Below are 19,110 nucleotides of genomic sequence, written 5' to 3'. Positions count from 1 at the left end.
GAGTCATTCATACGTTCCCTCAGTGGCCTCACCTCACTCCCTTCCCCAGCACTAGTGGAAAATTCGGTCCGTCTCTTCTCGGTCAAGCGGAGCTGCCTGCCTGTTGAGCTGACCCCACTGTTGCCCACTTGTGGGTGCCCTCTGGCACGGGAAAGGCCTATCAGAGAGGAAAAGTCGATAGTGCAATTAGAAACATGCTTTCCTCTTTGCTCTGGCCTGGAAAGCTATTCTTTGTCATGCATCTCCTTTTTTCCTCCTTCAGGTTGCAAGGTTCAAAAGTGACTTTCTGGGCCAGTGTTTGCTTAGAGACTAGCCAAAGGATGAGTGTTGGTTGTTGACGTTCTTCCATTCCATCTCCTCCTCTCAATCTGGAAACTCACTGCCCTGGTGGGGCATAAAAAGGGTAGAGCGGCCTCTGAGACCCATCATTATGTCATCAGCATCATGCTTACTCTCATTTGTAAGAACAGCAGCCACCTTGGATCCAGGCCTTCAGCATCCCAGGCTCTGTGCCAGAGCCTAACATTTCTCCCTGCAGATGATAGCTGTACCATTACTGCCCTGGAAGCTATGGCCATTCTGAGGGGTGGGGGGAAGATATGAAGCCTCAGAGAGGGTAAGTGACTTTTTTTCAAGCCACCCAGCTGGCCAAATGCCAAAGCAGGGATTTGAACCAAATCTAATGGTCTAATTGAATTCATATTTTAGTATACTCTTCTGTTATTTATGGATGGGGGAGAAGGAGGTAGACATCTGTATCTAGTAGGTGACCGAAGTGTTCACCTTTCTTAAAAAAGGCGTGTTTTGAAGGTACGTGAATTAAAAGTCATTGACAAATCTAATGAATCTTTTACAAGATTGCGGGAGAGATTCTGGGGCTCTGAGAACTTGCCTTTAAGTCAGAAGAGGCACAGGGCACAATGGCATCACTGTCCCTTGTTCAGGGACTTCCTGTTCCTGTTGTGTGATGTCAAGATGGCACTGTTGTTCTGGGTCCCCCACTTTGGGCTGAATCTGTTGCCACATTCTGCGTGTGGACAGCGACAGGTACACACCCTGGAACAGCCATAGTGAGGCAGCATGCTCACAGGTGGCTCTGGTTGGAGGCCATCTGGATCCACCTGCTGAGGCGCCCAAACCCGACGTCTCCTCAAAGCAGAGTGGGGTGGCGAACTTCTGTGTGGACGGCGTTCCCACACCTGTAGCTAAAGACCTTGACATCTCATTTCCCAGTCAGGTGGGATTTGGGGTCCTGTGACTGTAACCTTCACGAGAATGGGGGCCGTGTGTGTTTTAGTCACCAGAGTTCGTAGGATAGTCCCTGGCTCATTGCAGGCACCGAGTTAGTGCTGAATGAATACGCAGTAGTTACGATGACCGTCCATCGTCTGTCCCTAGAGTGTTCTTTTCTGTACAAGCAGATATGTATCCTGGGGAGGGGCAGAGAGACAGAGATGTATCAGTCACCACTGTAGATACCACCACCCCCGCCAGCCCTAGTCTGGCGACCCTCTGAGGGGCCAGGTGATGATTTTATTTGACCCCAGGCTGGCTCAAGGCCTGAAGGGCCCCCACGTGCAGTGTGTGCCTCTGAAATTGCGCCCACTGCTGCCAGGTGAAGATTCAGGTGACCAATGGAAGAGAGGCAGGCCATGTTTTTATGATTTCATATGAAGGAGTGGCAGCCGAGGTCCAGCAGGGGGGAAAAGGGAAAATACTGAGATGTTCTTATCCGTTATGTTTTACTTTGGCTTCACTTCCGCTTCAACTTTCTGCCTGTTTGACATGCTGTGTTAACATCCGATCTCCCTTTGCTGCTTTTCTGTGTCAGGTAACTTCAGTGGATTATTTTCTGTTTCTTAGAAAATTGCTTGCTTTCGCTTGCCTTCCACTCAGTTAAGTTTGGGCTTGGTGTGTGTGTGTGTGTGTGTGTGTGTGTGTGTGAGAGAGAGAGAGAGAGAGAGAGAGAGAGAGAGAGAGAGAGAGAGAAGCACCTGGTCTAAGGAGGATTTAAGCATCTGTACCATGTACCATGTATGAACTGTGTATGAATTAAAGAGAGAATTGTTCAGCATAACGTTAGAATAACATCTTTGAATTCTCGTAATTGTGTATTTTCCAAGTTCTTCAAACCGTTTTATCAGCAAACTAAGGAGAACACAAGTAACATTGTCCTTGCTTTGTCAGGAAGAGATTAAGATGCTGATAGATTAAGATAACTGTCCAATTCAAACAGTAAAGAAATTGAAGAAGTGTATCTTGGGTCAAACTCCAACCACAGGTTAACTGACTTTGGACCGTTACAATGTTCATGAAAGAAAATTATAGGTTTACTTCAGTAGAAACTCCATACTTTTCACATCAAAACATTTGGCCAGTGCAGTTTAGACATTTTGTTTTTAGTTTTGAGCCCCTGGTAAGTACAATCATGTTGACAATAGGAAACACTCAGCAATGCTGGTGATGGAGAAGGAAGTCAGTTATTTTGAGGCTCCACTGGTCCTAGCTACTGAACCAGATTTAGTTGATAACATTGAAGAAAACACTGCTTTCACCCCTATGCAGTCTCTCATTAAATAGCTTTTTTCTTTGAAACAATTAATAAATGATACCTTATGATCTGTTACATATCTTTATTTATTTTTTATACGTTGAAGCAACATTGGTTAATAACATTACATAAATTGCAGGTATACAACATTATAATTCATTATCTCTATACCTTACAACATACTCACCACCAAAAGTCTGGTTGGCACCCGTCACCATACATTCACCCCCATCACCCGTTCGGCCTTCCCCCACCCCCTTTTCCTCTGGTAACCACTGATCTGTTGTCTGTAACTGGGACTCTGTTTTTGTTTTGTTTGTGTTTTGTTTTATATTCCACATATGAGTGAAATCATGTGGCTTTTGCCCTTTTCCATCTGACTTGTTTCATGTAGCATAATACCCTTAAGGTCCATCCATGTTGTCACAACTGGCAAGATTTCATCTTTTTTTATAGCTGAGTAGTATTCCATTATATAGATAGAGCACATCTTCTTTATACAGTCGTCCATTGATGGACACTTAGGTTGTTTCCATGTCATGGCTATTGTAAATAATACTGCAGTGAACATAGGGGTGCATGTATCTTTTCCAATTAGTGTTTTCATATTCTTTGGATAAAAATAACCAGAAGGGGAATTGCTGGATTGCCTGGTAGTTCTGTTCTTAATTTTTTGAGGAGGCCTCCATACTGTTTTCCACAGGGGCTACACCAATTTACAATCCCACCAGCAGTGTACAAAGATCTCCACATCCTCACCAACACTTGTTAGTTCTTGTTTTTTTGATGATAGCCATTCTAATGGGTATGAGGTGATATCTCATTGTGGTTTTGATTTGCATTTCCCCAATAATTAGTGATATGGAACATCTTTTCATGTACCTGTTGGCCATCTGTATCTCTTCCTTGGAAGAATGTCTATTTAGATCCTCTGCCTATGTTTTAATCTGATTGTTTTTGTTGTTGTTATTAAGCTGTATGAGTTCTTTATGTATTTTAGATATTAACCCATTATTGGAAATCTTTGCAAATATCTTTTCTCGTTCGATTGGTTGCCTTTTTGTTTTGTTGATGGTTTCCTTTGTTGTGCAAAAGCATTTTTGCTTGAGGTATTTATTTATTTGTGTTTTTGTTTCCCTTGCCATTGGGAGTCAAATCCATAAAACTGATGTCCAGAAGTTTCACACCTATGTTTTCTTCTGTGTATTTTGTGGTTTCAGATCTTAACGTTCAAGTTTTTAATCCATTTTGAGTTAATGTTTGTGAATGGTGTCAAATAGTTGACCTAGAATGTTCCTTATTCCCCATTTTGCTTCCTTCTTTCCTCTGCGTTTTCCTCTTGTCTTAACCTCGTCTTCTCTTGGAGGCTTTTCCTTCTCACTCTGCCCCCTACTGGTGGTGAGGGTGGCGGGTCACCCTCAGGGTAACATGGAGGGAAGGACTCCATCCGTTCTTCCCCCGGTGGTGCCAGCTGCTCCCTCACTTTTGCTCCAGCTCAATTCCATTTTGTTCCCAGAGACTATGCTGTAGCCTTGCTTTGCTCTGGTCTGAACCACTGTTTTGCACTTCAGCTTCCAGTTCACGCTGGACCCCAAATTCTTACGATCTTTGTATGTTGCCCTCACAGCTATTCTCATATGCCCAGAATTGGTCCTTGCTGGCACGTGGTGACAGGAGATTCTACGAAGTCTCAGTAATTCTTTTGATGTTTACTCAGTCAGACCTGGCTGAGCACCGCCAGTGGGGGCAGCCTGCTGTTCCCCCTCCTCTTCCCCAGGGGGCTGGATTCTCCACTTGAGGGTTGTCTCATGAAGTAAGGGCAACAGCTGAGTGCTCAGCTCTCATGCATCTTTCTTTGTTTTGTTTCAGTTTCACAGAGTTTTTGGATCCATTCCAGAGAGTCATCCAGCCAGAAGAGATCTGGCTCTATAAAAATCCTTTGGTGCAATCAGACAACATACCTACCCGTCTCATGTTTGTAAGTACCATGGTTTCATGGCTCATTTGACCACTCTCCCAAGTATGAACCGAATGAGTTTTCATTTTTTTTTTGAAGATGGTGGGCAGCCTGAAAGAAAGAGAAGGTGAGCAGTCCATCAAATTAAAAGTCAGTTTCAAATCATGATGGGCACTGCTTGGTCACTTGAGAAATAGTAATTGCCTGACACTTTGGAAAGAGAAGGGACCTACCTACCTGAACTGTGCTGAGTTGTTTCCAAATATTTACAGTATAAAATAAGACTAGAAACTGGTGAACAGATTTTCCTGTTCCGTCTTCTTTGCAAGATAAGCCTCCATTTTGCCAAGCTCAGGCACCACAGATGTCTCTGTTAACCACTTTTCTGGTTTGAGCTGGTCCGTGATTGACCACCGATGATGAGACAAGCAGTGTGACTCAACCTCTGGTTGAGTGTCCCATGGGTCTCGGCTTCTAGAGTAAATGGGTAAGCATCCACATAGCTGGTGGATATATTGGGGTTATTTTTACTTCCTTCATCCCGTCCCACGATAGCTGCAACCTCTAAAACCTCACTTTGTTAACTGCTTCAGAAAGATTGTCTTCTTGAGTCTCACCCAACATCCCAGTGAGGAAGGTGTTATTACTGTCCACCTTTTGCAGACACAGAACTGTATTCCAGAGAGATAAGGCAACTTGCCCAAAGTGACACAGCTAGTGAGTAGCAGAGCCAGGAATCGCGTCCAAGCAGCCAGCTCTGAGCCCAGGTCTCAGCCACGAGGCTGCCCTGTACTCCTTGCTGATGCTAATGAGTCCTGGGGAATTGCCATCAGACCTTTCTGTAGCAGTGGAAATATTTAAGCTCCCCCTTGTTACGGAGCCATGATGTGACTTTTGGATGGGCAGCCTCGGAGCTGGAAGGTTATTCCTGTTGACCAGCCATTGTGTCTCTTGCCTTTGGGATCTGAAATGACTCTTCCGAAGCTTTCATCGAGCACACGAGAAATATTTCTGCATTTTTGCAAGAAATCCCTCTGATTTTATGCAGTACCTCTTGTTAATTAGTGGTGATTGGAAAGATATTTGTGTCTGCAAACTCCCCTCAAATGCCCAGAACACTAGCATTAAAATATTATTTTAATTGCTTTATAATAATTGCTTTTCTGCTGGAAAATAAACTGGACTTTTATAAATCTCAGGGGAACTGGAACAATTACGGTGTTTATGAGTAGACCATTACCTAACACTTGAGTATTAAAATGAGACTTTTTCCATTTCGGCTTTAACTCAAATCTTCTATAAATCCTAGAAATAAAGGAACCCAGCGTGTGTCCATCTAGTTTACTCCTTGGCTTTAATGGGGTGGAGGGTGGGGGTGCTTCCCTTTACACTTAGCCCCATTCTTCAGAGATTTCACATTTCATGTGCTGTAAAATGCCATTTGGAGATGACTATTCATATAGGCTAATGTGAGATATTTGTGGCTATGTCCTAGATGTATGTGAACAACGGATTGTTTGGAAGTCTAGCTACAAACACTGCAAATATTCTGGGTGTGGACACACAAAAGTGCATTTGCATGTTGGCCGTGCTGGGGAGGCGGCAGTAGAGGAGTTATTCAGTGCTGTGTTCTCAGAGAATAGAAGGGTATCCTGCCTCAAATACTGATTCATACCCACTAATCTCCTGATGAATTAAGTTCAGCCTTTTGTTTTTTTAATAGTAGTTGATGAATTTCATTCATTTGGTTACAAGATTCAGTGGGGTTCTGCAATAACCCAAGGAAAGCAGTAGATACATTTATAATACCTGTAACATGAAGAATACTTTCTGACCACATAAATTAGATTTGTTTTCCTGAGGTTTGTTGAGAGTTTAATGCAAGGTATCATTTGTCTGCTTTTCATCCTGTAAGGCCTTCAGGTGTTTACAAAATAATGTAGTGGAACACATATTTTCACAGTTTTTAAAAAATAGTGTGGTTTCCTTAGAAAGCTCAGTTTTCATTAGTTGAATCAATAATGAATGATGAAACAATCCCAGGGTCTCTTGTACTTTTGGTTGGAATGTTTTCATCTGAAGGCTAACTTTTTAACCCACAATGTTTTTTTTTCTAAGGCAGCTGCTATCAACCCTGATGTTTTGTTATTGGGAAGTTAGTATTTCTGGGGAGAGAAAGAGAGGGAGAGGGAGAGGGAGAGGGAGAGGGAGAGGGAGAGGGAGAGGGAGAGGGAGAGGGAGAGGGAGAGGGAGAGGGAGAGGGAGAGGGAGAGGGAGAGGGAGAGGGAGAGGGAGAGGGAGAGGGAGAGGGAGAGGGAGAGGGAGAGGGAGAGGGAGAGGGAGAGGGAGAGGGAGAGGGAGAGGGAGAGGGAGAGGGAGAGGGAGAGGGAGAGGGAGAGGGAGAGGGAGAAGGAGAGGGAGAGAGGCCACTCAGTCAAATAGTATCAGCTCATGCTTAGGGGATTAAGTTAAGTGCAGAGTAAATGGGGACGTGCAGAGTAACGTCACCAGGAAGCCCTGAAGTCTCATTTTCTGTCTTGGCCACTGTCAGCCATAGTGAAGATCTCTGTGAACAAGCGAGCTGGGTGTGGCTGGGCCTTTTGATTCTGAGAGTTGTTTCCCTTGCTGACTCCAGCTTCCTATTGACCAGAGAGAAGGGCGAGGATTCTTTTCACGTGTGATGAGTCTGACTTAACGTTTCCTGGATGTTCCCAAGCCCTCAGCTACCTTTATGGAAGGCTTCTCCATTATTCAGAAGAGGCCATGGTTCCTTCCTGAGAATGAGGGGCTTTTCAGAGCCTCTTTGAAATCCTGCTTCTTGGTGTAGGGGACTCAGTCGGTGTCGGGTGTTGCTTTCCAGTGCACTCTTGGTTCTCTGCAGTACTCACGTTTTTGTATGTTCAGAGAACACTTCCAGGAGCCTGCTGTGGATAAGGAAAGCCATAAGAACCACACGTGATGGGAAGTCAAATCAGACTTGGGGTACGCCGTCAGGGACCCTGCAGATGCTGGGGTAAATGGTACTTGAAAGCAAAGTCGAATGTGGAGCGGGCCAGAGGAGAGGCTCAGGTGAGCTTTTAGGGAGTTCATCGTCATCATCATCATTATCATCATCATTGTCGTCGTCGTCATGACAACCACCACCATCATCTCTCGAGTGCGGGAACTGTGCTCATCACTTTGAAGCCAGCATCTCAGGTGATCCTACTCAGAATCCCTTGAGGTCAGCACTTGTGTTATCCTATAATTTCAGTGGAGAAAATGAAACTGTTGTGAGACTTACAACTTGTCTGAGGTTATACAGTTGGCAGTGGCTGGACCAGGATCTGAACGCCGGCTGCCAGAGTGCAGACCCTCCCAGAGCCATTCAGCTCTGAGGCCTCCCTGGAGGCTGGGATCACGTGGAGAGGGGGTGAGTAGCGTGTCCCGCACAGAAGAGCAGGTGTGGAAAGGTGCAGGCAGATATGGGAGAGAAAGGGCCATGTGGGCCCTAAGAAGGGGACAGAGGGAGGCAGGGACACTGTGGAGAGCTTCATGTTAATTGATTATTAACTAATTTAACAGACAGCTATGAAGCACCCTCCTTGAGCCAAGCACAGTGTGGGGTAGTAGAGGTACAAGGCTGGACAAGATGGCTTTGAGTTGAGTGGGGGTCGCAGACGTGAACATGAGTCGGACGGCTCAGCGTCACAGGAAAGCTGTAGAAGTCAAATGTAGTATGGCATTGAGGAATGATAGGTTTCCCCCATTTCTTCCCTGGGCTTTAAAAGAATCTACCCAAGACCCATCCTTTGTCCGTGTCTCTCGTTGCACCAGCCAGGACATGCCCAGATTTATTTTTGTAGAATATTACTGATGTTGTGTTGATTTGATAAAAAGGGTTTCCTATTCTGGAATAGGACCCTTCTAAGGAAGACAGAAATAAAGTCAATTTGTGGGGAGGAGGGAAGGAAAGGAGACAAAGCTGGCTTGTGATAGACAGTTTAATTTTTAGACTCTTTTGAAAGTTGTAGACAGCTCTTTTCTCTGTGAAGGGCTGTAATTGTTTACCCGCAGCAGGACCCTTTCCAGGTGTCTTCCTGTCCTGGGCTGTCTTTCCCAGCCCTTCGCAGCACACCTTTCTGTCAAGTTCTGGAAATTAAGTCTCTTCGGGCCCCTTGTTTTGTCTCATGTGAATGGCCTCCAGTGACAAGCTCTTCTCTGCCTAACGTCCTAACATTAGGGTGCTCTGCTCTGACCCCTTAGGTTGTTGAGTGTTTGGCAACTCCATGCCCTTCCCCCTTCACTCATGCCGCTCCAAGCACTGTCGATTCCCAGAAGCCTCCTGGCAGTGCAGAGCTACGCATCAGCGCGTGGGGGTGACCCACTTTCGGGATGTAGTGATGATCAGGCACCGGTGGCACTTCCTGTGTTGGTTTCATTGGGGGATGCACAAGGCAGGGCCCTTGTTGGGGACGTCAGTTATGTAGGGCACGGGCAACGTATGTGGATGGATTAGGCTCTTCCTGTCCCTGACCTCCCGTCTGCACTCAGAGGTGCCACCCTCCTCAGACCTAAGGGCACAGTGGGCTGGAGCTTACCATGCGTCCTTCCCATGTGCCAGGTCACGAGGTCCTGTTCGCCCTTTACTGGTTCGGGTCGTGTGTTAGCAGTTTCCCTGGGAAATAATGACACTATTGCCCACAGTCAACATTTACTGGGTGCTCACTCTCTGCTGGACGCTGTGGGGGGCGGTTGGCGTGGGCTACAGGGTGGACTGTCTTGGTCAACCCCCAGCTTTGCCACTGACTAGCTCTGTGCGCAGGAGAATCACCTACTGTCTCAGTGCCTCCATTTCCTTACCTGTGAAAAGGGGCCTTTAACAACACTTGCCCCTTCCTCCCTGGATGTTGAGAGCATCAAACCACAGGAAAGCCGTTGGAGAAAAGGCAAGACTTGAGTATGGAACTGAAGAAATGATAGGTGTTCCCCAGTTTGTTTCTGTGGCTTTAGGAAAATATCTACCCAAGACTTACAACGCTTCTCTTAGTGTGTGACACATAAGAGGCATTCAGTAACTGGTAGTGAATGTAAATGTTAGCAACAATACTTTACTGTAGATATTATTATATACTACTCATTGTATAGATGAGGAAACCGAGACCCAAAGGTGAAGAGGTTAAGTGACTTGCTCAAGGTCATAGAGTTGATAAGTGTCAGAACTGCGGCTTGAACCAAACTCTCTTTAACCAGAGTCTGTTCCACACATTTCCCCTTATAGAGCTCTGTTCCCAGCCTGTGGAATAGCCTCATGCAAAACCACATGTTCCAGATCCTGCTTAATGATTTATGTGTGGGTGCCACATAGTATAATTAATTAGGAGTTTACAAAATGTTCTTTAATACTAGATCTATCTTAGCCTCAATTTCCCCATCTGTAAGATGGAACTGTTGGGCTAGGGAGATCACTGTGATTCAGTACTCTAATCTGGTAGCCTGGCAGCCCTGGTTGGGCCATCCTAGTCCCACTAGCTGCATGCCCTTGTGCATTCAGATATCTCTCTGAGTTATAGTCTTGTAATCTGTACAAGATGGAAAATGTTTCTGTTCAATAATGTTTAGAGTAGTGAGAGGATTAGACAAATGTGGTGAAAGCTCCTAACACATACTATGCGCTTAATCCATGACTCTGTCACTTATATTTCTATGACTTACTCATGTTCCTAGAAATGAATCTCTTTACTTCCTTGTCCACTTCACAGAAAAGGCATTTACCGTGTTTTATTAATGCTTCTAACTTTCTACAGTGAGAACTGTTGTAACACTGTGGTCAAAAGCGTCGATCTTGATTTAGTCTAGGTGCAAATCTCCAGTTTAGTATTTATTAGCTGTGTGACTTTTAGCAGGTTGCTTAACCTCTCTGTGCCTTTGTTGCCTATCCATTAAGTCAGGAGCCTACTTCATAGAGTTGCTGTGGGGATTGAAGGAGTTAATTTGTATAAAGTGCTAGAACAGACCCTGGTCCTCAGTAAGTTCTGAGAACATGTCTGCCTTTGTTATCTAACGTGTATACATTTAGCAGCCCGGTACTCATAACTAGTAGGAAAAACTCAGGATAGAGTTCAGTATATTCCCTGCATCCCGCAGCAGTGATTGGTTGGAATTCCTTGTTCTGGTCTCTCTCAGGTCTCATTTAATAATCACTAGCCTTTCACTGTCTTTCGACACGGGACTGATACATAGGATTTTCAAATTTTTATTCTTAAGACATGGAAAAGTTAACCTAACTGAAAACAATACCAGGGGAAATTTTCCTGCCCATTTTGGTCCTTCATCTCCATCCCTGTTTGGAGATAGAAGTAACCACCCCCGACCTGCACATGTCCGAGTCCGTCTTCATCTCCTCTACGGCTCAGGCAGCAGCACAGTGGCTTCTCAAGGATTTGGTCAGACCTGTGGAAGTGGATTTGATTCAGTCTGACTGCTGAGTGCAAGTGGGGTGCTAATTCTCTCTTCATTTCACTTTTACTGAGTGCCCAGGTGCTTTTGCCCCAGGAGGAAGTTGTTTTCCTAATGTGCTGGCTTCTGCAGTTCATCTCTTAATTCCAACTTTAAGTTAAAAAATATTTGTAACGAAGGGGGCAGGGGATAAATGGGAATATGTCTCTCTCTGTCCTGATTGGAGGACAGTGCTGCCGTTAGGATGTGGCAATTATGTTTCCAGGAAGAACAAATGAGACCCGAGCCCAAGTGCCATTGGGATGAGAGGAGGAGAGAAAGACTGTCACACAGTCACATGCAGACGTTTCTGTGGCAGCCACTCGGGTGGGTGCTGTGACTCTTCCTCTGGTGGCTGCTTTCCCTCGTCTGTGAAGCTCGTGAGGTGGGGAGACTGGCCCCTCCTGGGTGCTTAGTCGGCCCAAGAAGCAGTTAAATTAAGTGCAGTCTGGTTGGGTGAATGGGGGTGGGGACCCAATGGAGAGCCGAACCAAGGAGCAGTCCTAAGAGAGACCCCCTTGGCCATCAAGCCACGAGCCTGGGGCCATTGCGCTCCCAGCCTGGGGCTTTGATCAGTGGGTCTCCTGGGTGGTGTCCCCATCGCCTGTCTGGTTGACATACTCCCCACGCAGCCTCTGGAACCTCTTTGGAAAAGTCTTCAGAGTTCTTGTTTTTTCTGGGGTTTTATTTCTGTCAATGACATTCAGGACAGAGTATGGCATCTGGGATTGTCTCCTAAGGGTTTCTTCAGTTCTGTGTTCTCATATTTAAGGCTTGACTGAGGGTGGGGTCGTCGCAGTGCTGTTCACGATCAGTGCATTGCTTTCTCCTGTGAGGGAGCAGTGGCCTGGTCTACGGCACCTAGAGTGACAGGAAATAAGAAGCTAAGGACTTCTGCGATGCTGACCGTAAGTTTGGACTTGAGTTAGCAGGGGCTTCGGTCATCACTCCTTAAACACTGAATGTGTGACTCGGGGCTTCTTAGTCAGCACCAGCACCGGTACCACTCGAGGTGCTTGTTACAAAATGTAGATTGTCCAGCTCTGTCCTGTATGCATATTGAGGGAATCAGCATTGTTACAGCCCTGCAGTTATTCAGGAGTGAGAGCCACCCAGGCACGTGGGGACACTTTCACAGACTCATTGGAACCTTTAATTTAGAGTCACCCCTGAGTGCATTCTCTGCCTGTCTGCTGCAGTTCTGTGTCTCCTGTCATGCAGCTGCCCCTAGGCCTGTGCCATACTCCTCCGAATCCCCTCACGGGACAAGGGCCACAGCTGATGAGGAGGCTCATCAAGTTCCTTACTACCGTTTGTGGTCCGACGGAAGCCCACGCATAAAGAGAGGGGTTCTCGTGTCTCAGGGACTGTCTGTGAAGACAGTTGCCAAAGAGGGGACCCCAAGATGTTTTGAGCTCTGGCGGTCTGGTTGTAGTAAGTACATAGCACCTCATCAATTATTTTGAAGGACCATGTTCATTTGGATGAATTCTGTTCTTAGAAAAGGATCTCCTCGCCGCGCCTCAGTCCTATTAGGAAGCCCCTCTCCAAAAGATGACCTCGCCTTAGAGCCCAGGTGGAGATTTCCAAAAGTGGGAACAGCATTGATCAGTAGTGAATCACAACTCCACCCCTCCTACCACTGACTCTGAGGCCAGGTGTGGATTTGTGAGCTAATCCCTTCTGACATTGGTACCCTGAGACGTCATAACCATAAGGAAGTAACGTAAATATCTTTGACTTGGTCGTTGGAATGTTGCAGACAACTTACTAATTACAGAATGCTGGATAAAGACCAGATGTGGGAGGTAGGACACCTGGTCTCCAAAGACTGGCCCCGCTGCCCACCAGCTGTGTCTCCTCGGGCTCATTGTTGAGTCCCCAAGCCTGACAAAGAGCGTCCCAGAGCCATTGTGATGATTTCAGAGACTCTAGCACCTGACAGACACCTAAGCGTAGTGCCTACCTCATAGTGGGTTCTGTGGTGAGTGCTGCTTGCATCTGAATCCTAGTTTCTCAGTTCACTGGGCACATAATGCACTTCTGTGTGCTTTGGGTCAGGGGAGGAAAGGCTATGGAGGAAAGGAAGGAGAGAGACTTCATGCAAAAGGACTGACCTCTGCTTTGCCCAGGAAATGAATATTCAACAAAAGAGCACCAAGAAGGAATGAATTGATTGACACTGAGCAAACCCCACGTACTCCCATGTTGCCATAGAGCTGGGGAATGGGAGGCCATCCGCCCTTCTGCAGGGAGGGACATGAAGGGGGCTTACTGGCAAAGATGAGTCATCGTAATTATAGACGCTTCTTTTCTGTTTAAAAAGCCACCATTTTAAACATGGCTCCCAGCCATTCCAAATCAATTATAGCCCACAACCAGACCTCCAATTTTTGAAGTCTGCAGAGTCTCTAAGTATAGATGTAAATCCTCCTTCTTTGTTTGAGGTCAGGAGTTCAGGAAGATCATTCAGCTCGTGAGTCTAAATGAAGCTAACTGGAACTAATTATCAATCAACCCTCTGATGGCAAGCTGCTGTCCTCATAAGGGATTATTTGTTATTTCTTCCAGGCAATTTCTTTCCTCACGCCCCTGGCCGTTATTTGTGTGGTGAAAATTATCCGGCGAACAGACAAGACTGAAATTAAGGAAGCCTTCTTAGGTAGAGTATCCTTAGTTCCTGTATTAAGGGATGGGGCTGACTTGAATTAGATCACTAGATGAAAAAAAAACTCTCAGCTACACACAACTGATTTTCCTTTTTGGTCACATAAAGCTTGGGAGAAACAAGACGAGATAAACTTGCAGTCCTAAAAAGCACCAATGCACAGATGAGAAGTAACATGTATTCTGTGGGCCCCCATTGTCGCTGTCCTTTGTGCTGAATGTGAATTGTCTGTGTCATCAGAGATCTGTGCTGCTCAGGCTGTAAGGGGAAATGAATCGGGAACTTTGTCACCATTGACTGTCCAATCTCACATTTGTGGGCAATAGACCCACATTACAGGCAATTCAGAAATCGACCACAGACTCCTTAACCAATCGCCATTGGCTAGAGGCAACTGTGGGCAAAAGCAAATATAAAACAAAAGAGAAATTGGACACAGCAAGCTCCATAACTCGTCTTCAGTTTAGAGACATTTTGGCAGTTAAGCAATTGTTATTGTATAAAGACTGCTAAAATCTTTGCCATCAATTATAACACCATTGTTAGAAATTGTCCCCAAGCTAAGCCATATCTGCATGTGACACGTTAGACATTGTTAGGATTAAATTCGTGTTTTTTTTCTGAACTGCAAAGCTACTTGGCCTGTGTAGCAACCAAAATAAACTTCCTCGTAGCCAGGTTTCCAACTTTTTTATTTTTAGGAAAATTGAGTTATGTTTATTTTTTGATACTGCACATTAAAGTACCTAAACCCTCACACAAATGGTGGTGGTGGTGTGTTATATGGACTTACATTCAGTTAGTAAATCTGGAAATGTGAGATTCCCCACTAACGGGTGTATTTGTAAATGGCTAGGTTTTGAGAGAAAGAAAACATAGCAAAATGTGGCCCTCCTTTTCTTGGTAAAGGAGTGAGGGTGAGGGCGAAATCCAGGGTGCACAGAGCAATTAAGGGGCTTTCTGTGTGAAGCAGGACAGGGAACCTTTCTTACATAACCTGGCGTTGGGTGGGCTTTGTCTAGTTGAAAAGAACAGCATCCTCCTCAAATGAGCTCAGATAAATTAGGGGGTTAGGTACAGGGCTATACAAGCAATCCCACAGACATCCAAAAATAGGGGGAAAGGGACAGGAACCTCTTGGACACTGGCATTATGGAGCTAGGGCATCGGGGTGGAGACACCCTTCTCAGCTCATGACGGCTCCTGTCTGTAATGTGACCTCACTCTTCTCCTCACACTCTCATGCCTCATTCTCCTGTCTGGACGTCGTTTCTGCGGCTCGTGCTTTTGGTTTGTATGAGGCTTGGCCTGGCAGGGATGGGTGGTCCTGCCCACACCTGCGTGACCGTTTAGCTCCAATGCCACCTCCAGATCGCACTGCATCTTGTGGTGGAGACTTCCCAGGCAGAGACTCACGCTCAACTCATTTCTCAAGCCTGGCCACAAAAGTTGTGAGTCTCTGAGATGCCCGCCCTCAGGCCAGATGTGTATCCCAGGCCTCTCATGTGTGGTTTGAGTGTTTGGTGATCATATGGTTTTGGTTTGCTCTGCTGAGGTGGTAGAAAGGTCAGTTTTTCCAAGAAGGGCATAGGTGGCCCTGCCACCCATGGCTCGAGCAGCTGGGGCAGTGTTTGAGCAGATACCACTGTGGTCCCCACAGTGTCCTGTGGGGGCCCTCTCAGCTGATCTGGAAATCCCTTTGCCTCATTCTTTATTCTTGCCTCTCTGGCGTGGAATCCCAAGATATGTGACTGTGGAGAAACACCGTCCTTCATGGTTATGGTTACAGTTTGCTGCCGGCCTTTGGAGTCGGGCTGCGGTTAATGGCAGTGAGTAGCTCCCAGTTACTTTCTCAATGACTTTTCATTCTCAGCTAAATCTTCCTTAGGTGACAGTTCATAATTGCACTCCATACCCTGCCTCCTGTACAGTCACACGGAAGGTGAAATGATTGGATGTTCTGTTAGCCTAAATCAATGACAGCCTGCCCTGTAGAAATGGTGAAGAGCTTCACGTTGTTTAGGAAGCCTTGGCAATAGGGAGCAGAGGAACGATCTTTAAAAATCAAGGACAAGAAACTAGGTGCAGCTTTTCCAATGTTACCTGGAATTCAGGACTTTCTCGTGAAAGTGGTTTAGTGCTCAGGTCGCTTCTTCATGCAGGCCTGGACCCCAAAGTCTCCCCTTATCTGCATGTCCACAGGGGCCACCTTTGTGCATCTGTTGTTGGGTGAGAGGAGTGAGGCCCATGCAGCACCGGGTTTTAAGGGATTCAGGCAGTGGGCCCCCAGGCCTGTATAACGGAACCCTGGTATGGAAGGAAGGTGCTGAGTCCTTCAGCAAGCGACGACAAGTAATAAGCCTCTGGCATGCTTATTCAGCAGTCGTGTCCTCAGTGCAGGCCACTCGTAGGCCAGCTTGCCTGATACGTTGCTATGAATTTCTTTATGAGACACAGTCTGATTTGCCTCTCTGACTTCTCTCAAGCCTGCAGTGCTGCGGGACGCTGTAAACACAGCCCTTATGAAGCAGACCCACTGGGTTATGGTTAATCAGCAAGCACTCCTGATGAGGGTCATTCATTTCCTGCTCGGCCAGCCTTTCGTGCATCTGATCTGAGCTCAGCCTTCTCCCTGGTACCAATGAGAGACCTCATATTGGTGCCCTGGGGATTGTGCCATTCAGATGAAAATAATCATCGGTTCAGTTTATTTTCAGAATGCTGAGATGACTTTCACCCTAACTATGGTCACTGCAGACCCCCACTCCTTTCTGTCTCCTTCAGGCTTTTGGATCACGGTGAAGTGGCCAGCTGTTGGTGGTTACAGCACATCCACACATTTTCTAGCTCAGCTACTGGAAACTTTTCAAAGAACTGCTCTGTGCCACAGTCAGCCCAGCCGGTGCAGAGGTTGGGGAGGTTAGGGTGTTCTGGGTCAACGGCACAATCTGTGAGGTTCCCCAAGGGCATTGGCAGCTCAGCAAGTGATGCTTGTTCCCGGAGACCTTTTCTGTGCTGAGGCAATGTTAGGACCTGGCTAAGGAGGAGTCTGGCCCTGCTGGACGACACAGCAGTGAGCCCGCTGGACCAGCCCTAACAGGAAAGGCCCCCGCCATTTCAGGGTGACCTCCCAGCCTGTTCACTGTCACAACTCTGGGAGGACACAGCAGTGAAGATAGTCCAGGGAATTTTCCCTCCTCTCTGCCAAGGAGACCTTTCAGCAGTGCTCTGAGCTTGTGAGAAAGAAGGGGAGCCAGCACTTTAGAAAGGAAGAGTCTGTGCGTGCAGAATGTAATCAGAGGATTCCCCCGGCTTCCCCAGTCTGTTCCAGTTGCACCCATGCACCTGACTCACACTCTGCTCTCCACCCCAGTGGCCCATCCCTCCTTTGCTGCCACACTAAGATATGGCAGTGTTCCCCATCTCACACTTAGCTGATTAATTTCCCTTTGACGAAGGTGTGCATTTGAACTGGTCCCTCCCATTCTCTCTGCTTCCCGTGACTTATTCAAAGCAGGTGGGTTTTATCTCCGTTTCTGTGGCCTGAGCCCTTGGTGACTGCTGTCTACTCCACAGTACTTTCCGCTTGCAGAACAACACATTTGTCTCCCTTGATGACCATGAATTGCTCTAGGCAGCTCCTTCTCGAAAATGTCCCTCCACTGCTATTTTCTTCCATAAATCCCAGCTAGTATTGAATAGTTAGTATTTGCCGAAGGGAAATGGTAGCTCATATGCTTTATTATTCAACAAAGCAATGGAATGGGCATCAGTAGATTTTTATTGCATATGCACAACATTTGACTTTCTATCACATGGACTTGCCATTTTTGCAGTCTCGGTAAACACAGGAGAGGGCTGTGAAGTCCTTGCAGGGGCAGCTCTGTGACTTATGTCACCTGCACTCTTTGGATGACCTGTGCTTCATCAGAGTTCTTCCGAGCTGCTTGGGGAAAGTCTCCATGCTGTATATTTAAAACAATGCATTCTGGAAGGTCCTGCTGTTTGGGGTGGCAAAAAGCACCACCTGGACCACCATTCTCAAAGAGATGTTGGGACTCTTCTCCTTCTCAAAAACAGTCATCTGCTTGATAACAAATGGACAGCTGTTGGTGGGTGATGGGTCGGCAAAGACATACTGCCAAGTGGGAATGCCCCAGACCACAGCAGGATTCCTGCCATGGCTCTGATGAGAATTATGTCTGAGAAGGTTGCCAAAAGGAAATAAAGAAGTTAGTGTTTCCTGCTACCAGGAAAAGAAAGTCTATATGCTGTAGTATTAAATCTGTTCATATCAGTTCAGAACATGACAGATGGGCTTCTCTACAATACGGAAAATTTCAGTCAAGGAGAAGAGATAAATTTCATGTCCTAGGGACTTGAAATTTCATGAGTCACTCTCTGAAGTCCTGTCCTAATTGTATTTTACTCTAGCCACCTAAACTTCCCTCTGTTTATTAAAGTATTGGTTCAGATTTCTGTGGTCATGAATTAACTAGGATGATGATGATGCTTTGAGAACTAGCTGGTTATTTTTCTGTCTGTTGGTTTTGTTTTGTAGCCGTATCCTTGGCTCTTGCTTTGAATGGAGTCTGCACAAACACTATTAAGTTAATAGTGGGAAGGTAAGTTCCAGAAAGAAACAAATGATGACGTAGATGCTCCAGGTCATCTATGTAGGGACCTTGGCCACAGGACACTGGATGGGACAGATTGGAGCTCTTCTGGGTTTCCCTTACATTGTTGTCCTTCTAGGATTTCTGTCCTCAGCACACATCTTTCTCCTCCTTTGAATTGCAAACTCACTATTTCAGCAAGCAGGAGATCAAGAGGAAAGAAGGATCCGCTGACTACACTTTCTTGTGTGCCACGCCCACGGCAGGCGTTTCTAGTCCATCCACTGGGTCTCCCCAGACACCCACTCACTCATCAGTTCTGGCCTCCAAAAACTAAATCAGGTTACTTCATTGTTGTTCTCCTTGGGATAAGAAGTGTGGCTTGGCACTTGAGTTTTGTCTTACCGCACACTTCCCTGAACGCTCCTGGGAAATGATTTCTATTCTCCATTTATCTTGCTTTCTCCCCCAACTGCTCTGGAAGTGGGCTAGTCTCTGTAGAGCCTAACAGTCGAAAGACCTGAATTCGAGACCTGACCTTGGCCCTGAGCTGCTGTGGGCCTTAGGCAGGTTAGCTCCCCTCTGAGAATGTCAGCATTCACTCAGTTCCTATTTGGTGCAGGGTGCTGGCCAAGCACCAAGAGGACAGAAGGAAGATGGATACAAATCGGGCATTCCTGACCTGGTGCTCCAGTGTTTCTCCAATAATCTATGCTTGGAACTGCTTTGGGGCCCCGATAAAATGCTGATTCTCAGGCCTTGTCTGCTTGGTTTTTGGTTCAGTAGGTGAATAACCACTCTTAGAGAAACACTAGCCACGTAGCGGAGAAACAGTATACCA

At 46.3% G+C, this 19,110-nt stretch overlaps 1 protein-coding gene across 5 annotated transcripts in view; it reads left to right on the top strand.

Moving 5' to 3' along the window:
- PLPP4 (phospholipid phosphatase 4) overlaps positions 1 to 19,110 on the top strand; it is a 111,688-nt gene that overhangs the window by 34,981 nt on the left and 57,597 nt on the right. For 2 of the 5 annotated variants that reach the window (XM_081074763.1, XM_081074764.1), the window contains exons 2-4: positions 4,421 to 4,529; positions 13,557 to 13,647; positions 18,215 to 18,278. In XM_081074763.1, the coding sequence (XP_080930889.1) occupies positions 4,421 to 4,529; positions 13,557 to 13,647; positions 18,215 to 18,278 (264 nt within the window). Of the gene's footprint in view, positions 1 to 4,420; positions 4,530 to 13,556; positions 13,648 to 18,214; positions 18,279 to 19,110 lie in introns of those variants that run through there. The other 3 variants (XM_081074765.1, XM_081074766.1, XM_081074767.1) reach the window with 3 other exon arrangements.

This window comes from Rhinolophus hipposideros (assembly GCF_964194185.1).
Source record: "Rhinolophus hipposideros genome assembly, chromosome: 15".
Classification (NCBI taxonomy): domain Eukaryota; kingdom Metazoa; phylum Chordata; class Mammalia; order Chiroptera; family Rhinolophidae; genus Rhinolophus; species Rhinolophus hipposideros.
Note: the sequence above shows the minus strand (reverse complement) of the source record. Positions and strands in the feature narration are given on the sequence as shown.